At 36.7% G+C, this 16,792-nt stretch overlaps 1 protein-coding gene across 8 annotated transcripts in view; it reads left to right on the top strand.

The window, feature by feature from the left end:
* The window catches only part of CDK19 (cyclin dependent kinase 19), a 201,103-nt gene that overhangs the window by 66,593 nt on the left and 117,718 nt on the right, over positions 1–16,792 (top strand). For all 8 annotated transcript variants that reach the window (XM_063631114.1, XM_055261377.2, XM_055261341.2 and 5 more), the window contains one exon: positions 3,714–3,789. In XM_063631114.1, the coding sequence (XP_063487184.1) occupies positions 3,766–3,789 (24 nt within the window). In that variant the 5' untranslated portion in view covers positions 3,714–3,765. The remainder of the gene's footprint in view (positions 1–3,713; positions 3,790–16,792) is intronic.

The following is a 16,792-nucleotide window of genomic DNA, read 5'->3' as shown; positions in this document are numbered from 1 at the left end:
CAGGTCCTAATATTTCATTTAAGAGATATTCCTGTTGGGCTTGCTTCCCTAGACTTGAGAAATTCTTCCCTGTATTACATTTAAATTCTACCACTGAGCGTGATTTTCTGTATGGGAGTAAGCTTTCATTTTAAGGTAATGGTTTCTATTTTTTGCACAGATGTGTGCTTTTTATATTTTCTACTCTCTGTAGAATTGTTTGCATCAAGAATTTTCCAGAGCCAGGAGGGCGCGGTGGTGCAGGCCTGTAATCCTAGAACTTTGGGAGGCTGAGGTGGGCGGATCACTTGAGTTCAGGAGTTCGAGACCAGCCTGGCCAATATGGCGAAACCCTGTCTTTACAAAAAGTACAAAAATTACCTGGGCGTGTGGTGTGTGCCTGCAGTCCCAGCTACTTGGGAGGGTGAAGTGGGAGGATCACCTGAGCCCATGAAGTCGACACTGCAGTGAGCCCAGATCATGCTACTGTACTTCAGCCTGGGGGACACAGTTGTCTCAAAAAAAAAAAAAAAAAAAAAAGGAACGTGGTGTCTTAGATGGAAGACCTAATAGAATCGGTCTCTGTCAAATTTATTTGTTCTATTTTGTTATGTAATGTTCACATCAAACAATTGTTTTTCATTGTGACTGCTGAGAGTGAAGTTTTCATGGTGTTGCTACATGTTATAGACATACAGAAGAAACATCTTGATATTTAAAAATTCTATATAGCATTTATCCATGTTTATAATACAAATACATGTATTTTTAATTCTTCTGGATGCATTTAGTAAATTCCTCTGATTAATTTCGATATGCAGTTGCTCTAATCATACTGTCTAATATACACGAAAATGTAGAAAACAGTTTCTCTGCAAGGCTTTGGAATTGCTTTGTCTATGTTATTTAGAAATAAAAGTAATTTGGAAATGAAATAGTTTTAAGGAGGAACTAAGCTGCCTCTAAAAGCTGGATTATCATAGCAGTGTAGGCTAGGCAGGTTCACCTGCTTTTCAGCCTTGTCATGTAAAAGAAAAAATTGTTCTTTTATGATATTTAATATTACATGTGCCTGAAACATCTAAGCTGTGAGGTATGAATTCCTCTACTTGGAGGAACTCCTGGAGAGGGGCATCCAGCGGAACTCCTGGAGAGGGGATGAGAGCAATAAAGCTTCCCTGTCTCATGTGCCTAATCATTGAAATATTTCTGGATGTTGTGTTAAAGGATGCATGTTTCGTCTTCAGACTAAGCTGTTGGCATATGCCCAAAGATTGGCATTCACGTAGTACAGTGCCAAGGAGTCCCATATGCCCTCTGGGACCTTGCAACTTCTTCATATGGTGAACCTTAGAGATGCTGCATCATCACTTACCATCTGACAGTTAGTTTACAAAGAGAAATAGTAATGATGTATGTACTTCCTTTCATTCTCAATTTAAATGTTGCAAATAAATCTTAAAATTGCAAATTTTTTAGTATTTTATTTTAACAGATGGAAGTTATATTTAAACTTATTAAGTGAAATAATTACTGGGTTTGTTCCTTGTTCCTGTCCACATAATTTAGAGTAAAAGGCCTATGCTCAGTCTCTTCTGTTCAAGCTTTCAAATTCCTTTGACAGCCTGGATGTGAAATTCAAAAGCCATTAATTTGATGTGTTAATTTTGCACTTTTTGACTTACTGCAAAGATCTTATAGTTTCCATAGCAACTATAACCTATCCAGATTGTGTAATATTCTTTACAGTATTAAAAATAAAACTATGCAATTACATGAGCTTCTGGACTACTTTGTCTAGGGGAACTGAGGATTGAAATGTTTCTGTTGAAAAAATTATAGTTTCATATGAAAAATTTTTCAGAAAGCTTTTATAATTTTGTTTCAAGAATACATCAAACTTACATATTTAGCAATAGATACCTGATAGATAACTTAATTATTAAATGAATAAAATTTACATTGTAAGCATTGTGTTGAGCTTCTCAGGCACATGTGCTCTCACTCATGTGCCCACAAATACATTTAAGGCACAGGAGGGACACTTGGCTTTGATTACATTCAATCACCTGCAGTTTGTGCTTCTTAGTGGCTTCTGAGTGGTCTGAAAAAGTCTAGTTTTATGTCTGGGCAAAAAACAGGATGGAGAAAAAGGAAAAAATGATCATTTAAACTTTCCTTATTTTTGACTTTGCTCTTTAAAACATGCCTGAGCTATCACTTTGAAAATACTAAAGATTGTTTTAGTAGGTATTCTCAGAGTATCAATTTATTTTGGCTTTTTAAAGGCAATATAATATTAGCACTAAAGTTAGTTGACATAACTTCCTATATCTTAACGTAACTGTTGTTAATTTTTTGTATTGCCTTCAACATATTTGTAGATGTATATTTTTATATAGTATAATTTGTGTATTTTCTCAGTAGTATATGGTAAATATTTTCTACGTTTCTAATGACCTTCTAGCCATCATTTAAAAAATTGCATCATAGTCCATCTTGTTGCCATACCTAGTATGTTTTGTTTGTCAAAATACTGTTTAATTATTTCCTGAATGCTATCTGTTGGAAGAAAAATGGATATAATTTTCAAACTTATTGTGAGGGAAAGTAACCATAACTCAATTATTTGCTTATAGATGATTGTGAAAATCTTCAAAAGGGATGTAAAATGGTGTTTTAAAATGTGGATTTTGAATAACATCCTAAACTGCTCTATCTGCAGGTAAACACAGAATAGGGAAAATGAGGAATAGCTAAGACAGATGTGGCACTGCTTTGGCGCTATATTTGACAAAAACATCGTGACATGGTGATACTTTGCTGAGGCTCTAATAACGATCAAAAGACAAAACTTGGAAGGCATGGATTTAACTTCTCTATAAGAACAACTCACAAAATGAACTATACTTATGACATTCAGCTGAGACCTTTGTGTGGCTGGTTCTGGTATCAGCACCCTTGAGAATGCTTACTGTACTTACTGTATTGTACTAGCTGCTTATCTCATACTATTAATATTTTAACAGAATGTTTCACTAGTTTTTGAACTGCTGTATTCTCTTGGTTAAGCAACTTAGTAACTGTTGGGATTTCCCAGGATTCCTAATACTATGTCCATTGTTTGAAAAATCCACTTTAACTACTGGGTTTCTCCTAGTGTTCCTGAGAATGACATGTTGGTGGCTAGAGCTTTGAAATCTTTAAAAGGCTTTTGATTGAGGTCCTCGGGCTTTTGAATGTCCCCATCCTGGGTGAGATACAGTGTGTTTCAGTGGGTTATCATTCCTATAAAGCTTCTTATACTATGAAATTACTTTAAATGAATCTGGGAGTTAATGTCTGTCAGTTTTTTATAGCGAATGTCTATAACAGAATGCTTTTGTAGACTCCAGATAATTAAGACAGGAGTGGAATTATCTTGCAATATGTTTGAGTTTATATTTATGCTTGTTTACTCTTTGAAACTGGTGCTGTGTTTAGTATCCTGTTCTGTTTCAATTTTGAATTTTGTGTTTTGGCTCTGTCTGATGTTTTCATTGTGACATGAATTTCTTCTGGTATTTCATATTTCTGTAGTTGAAATAATTATCAAAAATAATAAGCAATGCATGGTATAATGAGAGTGTTTACATATCACTGAGAAATTAAGTGCATTTCCATTGTTTTTGTAGTTATAATTTTGAATCTGAAAGTGATATATGGAAAAATAATGTTTTTTTGTTTATGTGCAGAAAAGATGAAAAGGAATATGCATTGAAGCAAATTGAAGGCACAGGAATATCCATGTCGGCTTGTAGAGAGATTGCAGTAAGTGGATACAAATACAGTTATTTATTTTATTATTGATATTGGGTGATGATTTATTTTAATATAAAAGTTTCATTAATATATATAATGAATGTTTATTTTACATATGTTAGTTTAAGAATATTTTATGTAGAATGAGAAAATCTGCATAAACTTTTTATTTTATTTTTAAATTTTGAGACAGGATCTCATTTTGTTGCCCAGGCTGGAGTGCCCAGGCTGGATCACAGCTCACTGCAGCCTGGACCTCCTAGGCTCAAGTGATCTTCCTGCCTTAGCCTCTCGAGTAGCTGGGACTACAGGCGTGTACCACCACACCTGGCTAATTTTTTAATTTTTTTGTAGAGAAGAGGTCTCCTTATGTTGCCTAGGTTGGTCTCAAACTTCTGGGCTCAAATGATCCTCTCTCCTTGGCCTCCCAAGGTGCTGGAATTAAAGGTGTGAGCCACCACATGTAGCCCATAAACTTTTTAGTTACTTGAAAGTCATCTTTGAATATCCTCTTAATGATATTTAAGATTTGTGATCTCAGAAATACTGAACAAAATAATTTATTAAAATTGTGATGGAATTTTATTTTAATTAGTAATTTAATTAATGTCTATTTTTCTGTAGCTTTAGGACTGATAAGGTCTTTATAGAGAAAGGGGTCATACTATTAAATCTTATTCATTTTAAATACTATTTCTGAAATATATAATATAGTAAGATTTTATTAGTCACCAGAAAATAAGACCATTATAATAATAGGATAATCCCTTAAAGAAAATAGTTCCCTGTTTTGGTCTTTATGTATCATACTAGTACATTTAAGAAATGATTGTTCACAAGAATACTAAACATTTAATGAGTGTGTACTAGATACCAGGCTTACTAAGTGCTTTCAAGTATTAATTCACTTAATTTTCACAACAATCTGTGAAATAAAATTGTAATATCCCCATTTTACAGATCGGAAAACAGAGGCAAAACTAATTATAGCTCAGAAGGCTTACTATTATATTACCTTATTTTAGTTCTTCAGTAAAGATTGCTGATTAGGGCTTTACCATAATATCACATCTATTAGAGATGTTTGTGTCTAAATTGTTAGATATTTATTTAAATAATTGTTACTTAATAATTGTTAAATAATTATATTGTCCATATCCATTAGGGGTTTCTGTCTCTAATTTAATAACTATTACATATATTGCCCACAGTTCCATGTTTCTGCTTCGCCTGCATGGAAACACTCCTTCATCACTTTTAGTCATAAGAAGTGTGGTGCAAAGAACATATGGGGTGGGAAATTTCTAGACCTGGATGTCTGTCTGCCTTAGTAGCTAAGTAGTGATGAGCTCCAGTTTCATCTGTTAAATAAGGGAACTATTAGGTCTTTTCTAATCATACCTTCTTTAATTCTAGAATGGGAGCCTCTCCCTGGACTGTGCGTACTTTGAGGGGCAGACCTTGTCTTTTTATCTCTAGTTCCTACCGTAGTGTCTGACACAGCAAGTGTGCTATAAATGTTTCTTGAATAAATAAACAAATGAACAGAATAAAAACTTCTACAAGTGGTCCACGATTCTAAGTTTGTGTTACTTTTATTTTTAGAGACAAGGTCTTGCTCTGCCACCCAGGCTGGAGTGCAGTGGCTTAATCATAGCTCACTGTAACCTTGAACCCCTGGCCTCAAGCAATCCTGCCTTGGCCTCCCAAAGTGCTGGGATTGCAGGCGTGAGCCACCATGCTTGGACCTATGTTTGCTTTAGGATGCAAATTATTTGAAAAAATTCTAATTTGGTGATTTTCCATTGATCATAAAGTGGTATTTGTGGCTGGGCACGGTGGCTCACACTTATAATCCCAGCACTTTGGGAGGCTGAGGGGGGTGGATCACCTGAGGTCAGGAGTTCGAGACCAGCCTGACCAATATGGCAAAATCCCATCTCTACTGAAAATACAAAAATTAGCCGGGTGTGGTGGCATGCGCCTGTAGTCCCAGTTACTCGGGAGGCTGAGACAGGAGAATTGCTTGAACCTAGGAGGTTCAGTGAGCTGAGATTGTGCCACTGCACTCTAGCCTGGGTGAAAGAGTGAGACTCTGTCTCAAAAAAAAAAAAAAAAAAATTGGGGGAGGTATTTGTAATGTTTTACCAGATAAGCATTTGGTAAGTGATTTGTCACATTTTAAAATCATTGCATGTTATTATATCAACCAATATAAATATTATTGGTAGGCTATTTTTCTATGTTAGAGTACCATAATTTAGCACAGCATTTTCAGCCCTGCCTTCCATGAGTTAACTGGGTAAATAGCTGAAATTTTAGGTATTGATTAATAGGAAATGATAACCCAATTATAAATGTCCTTTTTGAAACAGAGACTTCTATGTACCAAGGAATCCATGGGCATGTGTGTCTTTATATAAATTTGGAATGTGATGGAGAAACTTAACTCTTGAAATCTGTTATAGCCTTCATTCTTTTTTTTTTTTGTAGGAGACAGAATCTCACTTTGTCACCCAGGCTGGGTTGCAGTAGTGCAATCTTGGCTCAGTGCAACTTCCGCCTTCTGGGTTCAAATGATTCTCCTGCCTCAGCCTCCCAAATAACTGGGATTACAGGTGTGCACCACCATGCCCAGCTCATTTTTTGTATTTTAGTAGAGACAGGGTTTCACCAAGTTGGCCAGGCTGGTCTTGAACACCTGACCTCAAGTGATCCACCCACCACAACCTCCCAAAGTGCTGTAGTTACAGGCATGAGTCACCACTCTCAGCCATAGCCTTCATATTCTTATTGAGAGTTTGCCTAATAGAACTTTAGAAAGTGTGCAGTTTCTAGATTGAATAGCATTTTATCAGTACCCTAAATACTTAACCCCAACATGGTAGGGATTTTCACACAAGTTTACCATGGATGGTATTGCACAGTGACTGTGCACATATGTCTTATACATTAAGCCCACTAACACAATTTTATAATTATTGTTTTATCGGAACCAGATCCTAATATTTCAATGTAAGTTCTTTCTATTTTCTGTAAGTGTCAGCCGGTCTGAGAAATAAAGAGAAAGAGTACAAAGAGAGGAATTTTACAGCTGGGCCTCCAGGGGTAACATCACATATCAGTAGGTCTGTGATGTCCCCTGAGCCGCAAAACCAGCAAGTTTTTATTAGGGATTTTAAAAGGGGAGGGTGTGTATGAACAGGGAGTAGGTCACAAAGATCACATGCTTCAAAGGGCAATAAAGATCACAAGGCAAGGGCAAAATTGGAATTACTGATGACGGTCTATGTCCCGCTGTGCATGTATTGTCTTGACAAACATCTCAACAGAAAACAGGATTCGAGAGCAGAGATCCGGTCTAACCAAAATTTACTGGGCTGTAATTTCCCAATCCTAGTAAGCCTGAGGGTACTGCAGGAGACCAGGGTGTATTTCATTCCTTATGTATTTCATTCTTCTCAACCACATAAGACAGACACTCCCAGAGCGGCCGTTTATAGACCTCCCCCAAGGAATGCATTCTTTCTCCAGGGTATTCCTTGCTGGGAAAAGAATTCAGCAATATCTGTCCTACTTGCATGTCCGTTTATAGGCTCTCTGCAAGAAGAAAAATATGGCTCTATTCTGCCCGACCCTGCAGGCAGTCAGACCTTATGGTTATCTTCCCTTGTTCCCTGAAAATCGCTGTTATTCTGTTCTTTTTCAGGGTGCACTGATTTCATATTGTTCAAACACACGTTTTACAATATCTATTTGTACAATAGTGGTCCTGAGGTGATGTACATTCTCGGCTTATGAAGATAACAGGATTAAGAGATTAAAGTACAGACAGGCATAAGAAATTATAAGAGTATTATTTGGGAACTGATAAATGTCCATGAAATCTTCACAATTTATCTTCAGAGGTTGCAGTAAAGACAGGCATAATAAATTATAAAAGTATTAATTTTTGGAACTGATACATGTCCATGAAATCTTCACAATTTATGTTCCTCTGCTGCGGCTCCAGCAGGTCCCTCCTTTTGGGGTCCCTGACTTCCCGCAACATTGTTTTATGTATTTGTCCTTTACATCATATTGAAGAAAAGAGTTACAGACAAAAATATATTTATGCTTTCTTTTCTCTTTACCTATGTCATTATTTTTACTGGTGTTCTTAATTTTTTGTGTGGATTTGAGCTACTATATAGAGTCCTTTCATTTTAGCTGAAAGCCTCCTGTTAGTATTTTTTGTTTATCAGGTATACTAGCAATGAATTCTTTCAGTTTTTGTATCTGGGAATGTTGTAATTCTTTTTCTGTCTTACCCAGCTCTTCTTGAGTTTTGCAATATTAGTGTTGTTGGATGTAGAATTCTTGGTTGATAGTCTTTTTCTTTCACACTTTGACTGTGTCATCTCTGCATTTTGGCCTCCGTGGTTTCTGATGAGAAATCAATTGCTAATCTTGAGAATCCCTTGTATATGAAGAGGGTTTTTTTTTTTTTTTTTCCCTCTTGTTGATTTCAAGATTCTGTTTTTGTTTTTGGCTTTGACAGTTTGACTATGATGTGTCTTGGTGCGGCTCTCCGAGTTATCTTACTTGGAATTTGTTGGGCTCCTTGGATGTGTAGATTAATGTTTTTCATCAAATTTGAGAAGTTTTCAGCCATCATTTCTTTTTTTTTAAAATTTATTTTATTTTATTTTGTTTGAGACAGGATCTCACTCTGTTGCCCAGGCTGGAGTGCAGTGGCATAATCATGCTCACTGCAGCCTTGACCTGCTGGGCTTAAGCAATCTTACCACCTCAGCCACCCAAGTAGCTGGGACTACAGGTATGCACCACCATGCTCAGCTAATTTTTTTTTTTTAAATTTTTTGTAAAGATGAGGTCTCACTATGTTGTCCAGGCTGGTCTCAAACTCCTAAGCTCAAGTGATCCTCCTGCCTCATCCTCTGAAAGTGCTAGGATTACGTGTGTGAGCCACTGCACCCCACCACAGTCATCATTTCTTCACATAATCTTTCTTTCCTTTCCTTTCTCTCTTCTCTTATTGCAGCTCTCTTTATACATATGTTTATAGGCTTCATGGTTTCCCATGAATCTCTCCAAGGTTCTGTTCATTTTTCATCATTCTTTGTGTTGGTCAGACTGGATACTCTTAATTGTCTGTCTTTAAGTTTGCTGATTCTTTCTTCTGCTGTTGAGGCCCCTCTGGTGAAATTTTCATTTTAGTTATTATTTGTTTAGTTTTCCTGGTGGTGGAAGGACACAGTCTGTAAGGGAATTGAGAGTCAGAGAGGTTAAGAGGGACTGATAGATTGGAGAGAATGGAGGCAACACCATAAAGAGTAGATAGGGCTTGTTCTCTGTCGTCTTCCTTCTGCATACCATTGTATTACCTAATGCCTAGTATTTTGTAGTTCATATAGGCACACATAGCTGAGAGGGTTTTAAGGTGGAAATAATTAGGAATGAACATTTCACTCATTACTTTAAAACTTGGGACTATGATTGCAGAATAACTGTTGAGGATATAGTTGGATGCTGGGAAAATAAGTTAAAGAGCTTGTAATCATGGAATAAACTTGGAAGAAGTACAAGTTTACAGAAAGGAAAAAAGTTTAAGAATGAAATGTGTTATTATCTCAAGTCTCACTAAAAAAGAATGTCACATCACGTTTTCATTTCATTTGAACCTTATTGACCAAAGGCTGATTATAACCTCATACCTTTGTACAGTGCTTTACACTTTACATTATGCCACAATAGGAAGTAATTCTGGGTGATTAAAATACCAGGATCCTGTGAACATCAGCATTTTTAGCCTGGGATTACAGGGAAGCTCTAATATAAAGTCTATTACATTTGTGGCCTCTGTGATCTTAAGGTTGGTATGTTGAAAACGTGGTAAATGCTATTAATTCAACCATTAATTTGTTTTGCGATTATGAGATTAAAATATGTTTGTCGTAAAATTAGCAGACAATATTAGAAAAAGGCTGGTAAAAGTACCTGTTATGCCAACACTCAAAAGTAATCATTTTTTTTTGTATATTCTTCTAGGCTTTTTTCTTTGCAAAAATACAGAGAATTTTTACCCCTACAAGAGCAGAGAGTCCATTAATTTTCATGAAATATAATTTAATCTGGAATAATACAAATGTAAATTTCAAATTTATTAATCATTCTAGTTTTGTAGGATATAAAGATTATAAGATTACCCTTGAGTCTAGGTATGGTGGCCCCCACCTGTAATCCCAGCACTTTGGGAGGCTGAGGTGGGATGATTGCTTGAGGCCAAGAGTTTGAGATCAGCCTGGACAATATTGTGAGACCCTGTCTCTATAATAATAATAATAATAATAATAATAGTAATAATTAGCTGGACATAGTGGCACTCACCTATAGTCCTAGCTACCTGGGAGGCTGAGGTGAGGATTGCTTGAGTCCAGGAGTTAGAGGTTACAGTGAGTTACGATTGCACCACTACACTCCAGCCTGGGTGACAGAGTGAGACCCCCATCTCAAAAAAATATGTATATATATAAAATACAATAAAATATTATTACTCCTGAGTACTTCTAACAACATCGAGATATTTCTAAATGAAGTGAAGAGCGGCTGAAGGGAAAATTAGGGGGAAGTAGGGTGAAGGGCATAGGTTGAGGAAGTGTCTTAGTCTGTTTGGGCTGTCAGAACAAAATACCGTAGACTTGGTGGCTTATAAACACCTATTTCTAACAATTCTGGAGGCTGGGAAGTCCAGGATCAAGGCCCATTCAGTGTCTGGCCCATTCAGTGTCTGGTAAGGGTCTGCTTCCTGGTTCACAGATGGACGGCCGTCTTCTCCCTATATCTCCACATGGTGGAAAGGCAACCATTTCTCTCAGCTCTCTTACATAAGGGAACTAATTCCATTCATGAGGGCTCTGTCCTCGTGACCTAGTCACCCCCCAGAGGCCTCATGTCCTAATATCATCACTTTGGTTAGGGGTTAGGATTTCAACATATGAATTTGGGAGGGCAAGGGGCATAAACATTCAGTTTATTGAGGAGGGAAGAGAAATAGGGAAATACTGACTTCTTGCAGACAGCTGCCTCCCTCAGCTCTGGCTTGGGTTGCTGATTAACTCTACTCTCTCATTCACCTCTGCTCAGTTCTTTTCTCAGTGTATATATCCATCAGTATCCCAGCATTGATGTTTCTGTGGTGAGAGGCAGGATCAGCTGAAAGGGGCTGTCACCTGCAGTTCTTCCACGCAGTGCCCAGCAGGCAGGGTGGAGTGGAGCAGCACTTTTCCTTCTTTCTTTCTTTTCCTCTCTTGCCACCATGGTGGTGTAGCAGGCTGCTTTGTAAACTTCAGTGGAATCCTTGGAACTTTCCTCTTGGCATAAAGGAATAAACCTTTGCTTTTTTAAATTTATGAAGTGGAATTGATAGAATGTATGTTTGCTGAGGATTCCTCTGAGAAAAACGCTAAAATGTCTATGAGCCAAGGCTCTAATTCTTTTTAATTTAATTTCTACCAAGCTTAAAATTATTTTGTTAAATTTTATGTATTGCAAGTTGAGAAATATCTATTTGGTTTTATTAAGATTATTTAATTACATCATCTCAGTTGTTTTTATGTTTTGTTTGCTTGTTTGTTTATTTTTGAGACAGAGTCTCGCTCTGTCACCTAGCCTGGAGCGCAGTGGTGCGATCTTGGCTCACTGCAACCTCCGCCTCCCAGGTTCAAGTGATTTTCCTGCCTCAGCCTCCTGAGTAGCTGGGATTACAAGCATGTGCCACCATGCCTGGCTAATTTTTTTTTTTTTTTTTGTATTTTTAGCAGAGATGGGGTTTCATCATGTTGGCCAGGCTGGTCTCGAACTCCTGACCTAAAGTGATCTGGTCACCTTGGCCTTCCAAAGTGCTATGATTACAGACATGAGCCACCACACCTGGCTTGTTTTTATGTTTTACACTGAGTGCAAGTTTCTTTTTCTTTTTAAATATGTGTGCAACTTTATGAAAGTATAGATTAGTGGAAATAGATGTGTGAATCAAGTGTTTTACCTTTTCTGTGAAAGGGACAAAATCAAAGTTTAGTATTGAGATTTTTGTAAAAAACACTCAAAGTAGAAAAAGAATTTTTTTTTTCAGACTTTTAACATGATATTCTGTAACAGTTATTTTCTTTAAAAGTTTGGTATGGTGTTAAGAGAATAGAACTAAGTAAATTATATGTGAAATTTCCCTTGAGCAATATCTGTTCTTTGGTGTGATCCATGTGTTTTCCTTAAAAACAAACAAAAATTTTACTTTTGGAGTTGAAGACTCAGCATGGATATTTCCTTATGAAAAATGTGTTTTTTTTTCCTTGCAATATATGGTGATAGTATTTTTCTCAAATATATATTTAGCTTCCTTGGCAAAATAAAGACTTTCTGCCAACGCCTATACTTAAAAATGAAATCTTGTAAGAGTTTGGGATTGGAGTTTGCTATTATTTTAGGAGGATTCTGGGAAACTAATACAAGGTCAGTGCCTAGGGAGGAACTACACTGTAGCATTTTTTATTTCCTTTTAAGACCTGAAAAGGTACAAGGAGCCAGCCAGCAAATAGAACCTCCAGTCCTATCGTGTATCTGTCTGTCGTCTGCTCTACTATGCCTGTTAAGTCAGGAGACTCTTGGAAGATGTGCGTGTGTGTGTGTGTGTGTGTGTGTGTGTGTGTGTGTGTATGTATACACCTATTGACTATTTTTCAAGCTACTGTGTTTCCTATGAGAAGACTAAGTGACATATCTTTGTATTGTCAGAAGGTGATTTAAACACCCATTATTGCCAGTAATAGAAAAGAGGTGGGCCATACAGGTTTCTGGGGTTTTGTTCCTTCTCACTTTTGTGTTACTTTTGTGAGAAGGAACAGTTTGAAAAAAGATACCAGCTTTGCTCATCAGTTTCTGATGTGTGTGTGTATTTGTGTGTGTGTTATGGTAAGGGAAGGTGGGATGGTGTGGTAACACAAGTCATAGATGTAGCTGAAAACTTTTCCATTTCTGCCACCCTAGGGGAATAGACTAGTTAGCTGTTAGCACAACCTTTAGGCTCTTGTGGTAGCTGCAAATGCTTTCCTTTGAAGAATTGGTAGGTTATGATGGAAAAGTTGGCTTTCTGCTGTGTCAGTATCCCTCCCTACTGAGTACATCAGTAGAGTTATTTTAGTTCTCCTAAAAATATAAAAATTATCAATTTAATATTCTTGCTCTAAGCAGTTAGATTTAATTGGCTATTAATTCCCTATTTTTAGTGTTTATTTTTCTCTTGAATAATGTTGAAGCAAAGTTGTGCTAGTGATATAAATGCAGAGTGAAAGACTGAAAATAAATCTGATACTGGTATGTGAGGGGCTTGGCTCAGAGTCTGAATATAAATGTGCAGTAAATGGTGCTGGTTTTTGTTGTTGGTATTATTATTGGTAGTAACTTTTTCCTATTTAAACTCTAAGCAAAGAAAATAGCTTAACTTGTTTTCACTGTGGTCAAAGTAAGTTATTCTTAAGACCATAGATTTCATTTTAGAATGTGTTCTTATAGAAGAGACCAAACTATAAAATTTAACATAAACTTAGTAATTCTAGATTAAAAATAGGAGATTGAAGTGATAAAACTAAAAAAATATATATTTTTAAATATGCCTTTGGCTTCAGATTGTAATGTGGGAAAGAACTTGAACTTTGGATTCAGATAGACCTGGGGTTGTGTCTGGATTCCACTATTATCCCGTACATCTTTGGCAAGTTACTATTAGTACCTGGACCCATTTGCTAGGTAGCAATAGAGATGAAGATTTATTTATTTATTTATTTTGAGATGGAGTTTCGCTCTTGTTGCCCAGGCTGGAGTGCAATGGCGTGATCTCAGCTCACTGCAACCTCCGCTTCCTGGATTCAAGTGATTCTCCTGTCTCAGCCTCCTGAGTAGCTGGCATTACAGGCATGCGCCAGCACACCCAGCTAATTTTGTATTTTTAGTAGAGACAGGGTTTCTCCATGTTGGTCAGGCTGGTCTCAAACACCCAACTTCAGGTGATCCACCTTCCTAGGCCTCCCAAAGTGCTGGGATTACAGGCGTGAACTACCGCGCCTGGCTGAGATGAAGATTTTAAAGGGGAATCAGGTATGTTTTGATTCGCTAGTAAGGCTGGCACTGCTGAGGGAGTAGGCCGTGTAGCAGTTCACAGGTTCCTCAGATTCTCAGAATCTCTTTCCTTGCTAAACTTTCCGGTCATTCTCAGCTCCACCCTATAACTGCAGTATCAACTGAATCTCATGAAATGTTTTGGCGAAGCGCTTCTTTCCAAAGATGTTCAAAAATCTTCTGAGTTACCAGGAGGAAGTGGTTGCCTGTGAGGGCAGTCTTACTCTTGCATATATTTTAGTGATATATACTATATATAAATTCTTGGATTACAATATAGATGAGTTCTACTTTTATTCTAGTTTGTTCTTCAGGCTACTTATTCTGCTTAATTTGGGTTTGGAATTAAATATCTCAGTCTGTGCAACCTGTTTTTTAGTTTCTCGATTTAAAAGAATTATTAATCCCATAAGCAGCTGTCAATAGAATTTATCTAATTCCTGTGAATCTTAGTTTCTTCATGTCTAAAATGGGGGATTTTTGGCATAGATTCACTATGACTTCATGAAATTTAGCTCAGAGTTTGTATCTGATATATTCACTATTGAATCCTTGGAATCTGTCTATACAGTGCTTGGAACAAAGTGGGCTGTTAATAAATCGTTAAATAAATGCAAGAATTTACTTGAAATTGTTATTTTAACAATATTAGTAAAATTATAAGGGAGTGGCATTTGTTCTGATAAAGTTTTTTTTTTGTAGTAGATTTTAAACTTTGTGTTCAGACATATTCTTATTTAAAATATAAAATTAAAATTTGTGTGCTGGGCGTGGTGGCTGATGCCTGTAAACCCAGCACTTTGGGAGGCTGAGGCGAGAGGATCACTTGAGCTCAGGAGTTTGAGACCAGCCTGGGCAAAACAGCAAGACCCAGTCTCATAAAAAAAAAAAAAAAAAGATTAAAAATTAAATTTTGTGGACTATTCATTATTTAAAATTTTTGATCCATTCTGATTTTCCTTTCCATAACCATGTATGATTTAATGAATAAGGGGTGGAAAATAATCATTTGAATATACATTACTTGAATAGGAATTTGAGGCCATTACTATTCAAGTAATTATTTGAATAATATTTACTATTGTACCAATTACTATTCAAGTAATTTAATTTTGCATTTAATATTTGAGTATCTATTATAATCTAGGCATTGTGCTAAATGCTGAGGATATAGTAGCGAATACAGTTTTTCCCTTTCCCTCAAGAAGTTTATAGTTTTGGAGGAGACAGACAAGAAATCCATTTTCAACACTGTATGATCAGTACTGTGACAAAGTTAAGCACGGTGTGCCAGAGGAGCATCCAGCTCATATTTGGCAGTCTGGGAAGACTCTTTGGGGATTTTGTGGTAGCATAAATTTGAAAACCTAATAGGAGCTAGCCAGGTGGAGGAGAAGGGAGAATGTAGAAGGACATTTGGTCTGAAACAGCATGGAGGAAAGCCCAGGCATGAGAGAGAGAGAGAGAGAGCAGTGCTCACCCTCTTAGTTTTATGAATAGTATTTGAGGAGTTGACTGCTTTAATTCCTTCAAGCCTACCAAATTGTAGTTATTAAAACAGCAATGTGTAAATTTTTGTTGTATTCCGCAAGTAAAATTTTGGAGCTTAACTGCTGCAACTAGGGTTATCCTCACTAATGTGTGGAGAATAGAGGTACTGTTAAAAGTTGATGAAATGGCTGGGCGTGGTGGCTCATGCCTGTAATCCCAGCACTTTGGGAGGCTGAGGTGGGTGGATCACTTGAGCTCAGGAGTTGGAGACCAGCCTGGGCAACATGGTGAAACCCCATCTCTACTAAAAATACAAAAATTAGCCTGATGTGGTAGCGGGTGCCTGTAATCCCAGCTACTTGGGAGGCTGAGGCACGAGAATTGCTTGAACCTGGGAGGTGGAAGTTGCAGTGAGCCTCTGTCCTCCAGCCTGGGTGACAGAGGGAGACTGTCTCAAAACAAACAAACAAACAAAAAAACCAAAGTTGATGAAACAAAAACTTATATGAATAATAATTTTTAAAGTAAATAGTAGATGAACTAAAAATGATCAAAAAGAGAGGAATGATGGAAATAGGAGGTAAATGAGCTACAGTTTCAACCATTATATCAGAAAATCAATAATGCTTAAAGTTGGTGAGTCAAGAATAGTGGTATAAACACTTGAAGATAGAAAATAGTCAAACAAAAACCAGAAAAAGTTAATAGTTGCATATGGGAAAGGTGAAGTATGGGTCAGAGGATTATTTATTTGGTTATAATCTCTGCTACGTTTTTTGTGTTTTAGCGATATATATAAAATATATTAAAATAATTTAATAATTAAACTGAACTAGATTTTAAAAATATACTATACCTCCACCAGAATGGCTAAAATGAAGAAGACTGATAATACCATTGTTAATGAAGTTATGGAGTAACTGGTACTGATGGAAGCATGAAACGGTATAGCTGCTTGGGCAAAAAGCTTGTAGTTTCTGATGAATTTATACATATACCTATTGCATGATCCAGCAATTCCATTTTTAAGTAATTTGTACCCAAGAGAAATTAATGCACATGACTACAAAAAACTTGTACAAGGATGTTCATAACAGCTTTATTCATAATAGCCCCAAACAAGGGAAAATCCAAATGTTCAGCCATAGGAGAGTGGATCAATAATTTATGGTGTATCCCTAGACTGCATTACTATTAAACTCTAAAAAAGAAAATCAATGTACTTAATAACATGGATGAATCTCAGAAACATTAATTTAAATAAAAGAAGCCAGACACAAAATAACACATATGGGTATGGTTTTATTTATATGACATTTAAGAGCAGACAGAAATACCTATTGTGATA

This window comes from Symphalangus syndactylus, chromosome 2 (genome assembly GCF_028878055.3).
Source record: "Symphalangus syndactylus isolate Jambi chromosome 2, NHGRI_mSymSyn1-v2.1_pri, whole genome shotgun sequence".
Lineage (NCBI taxonomy): Eukaryota > Metazoa > Chordata > Mammalia > Primates > Hylobatidae > Symphalangus > Symphalangus syndactylus.
The sequence above is the reverse complement of the archived record's forward strand: the minus strand, read 5'-3'. Positions and strand labels throughout refer to the sequence as shown.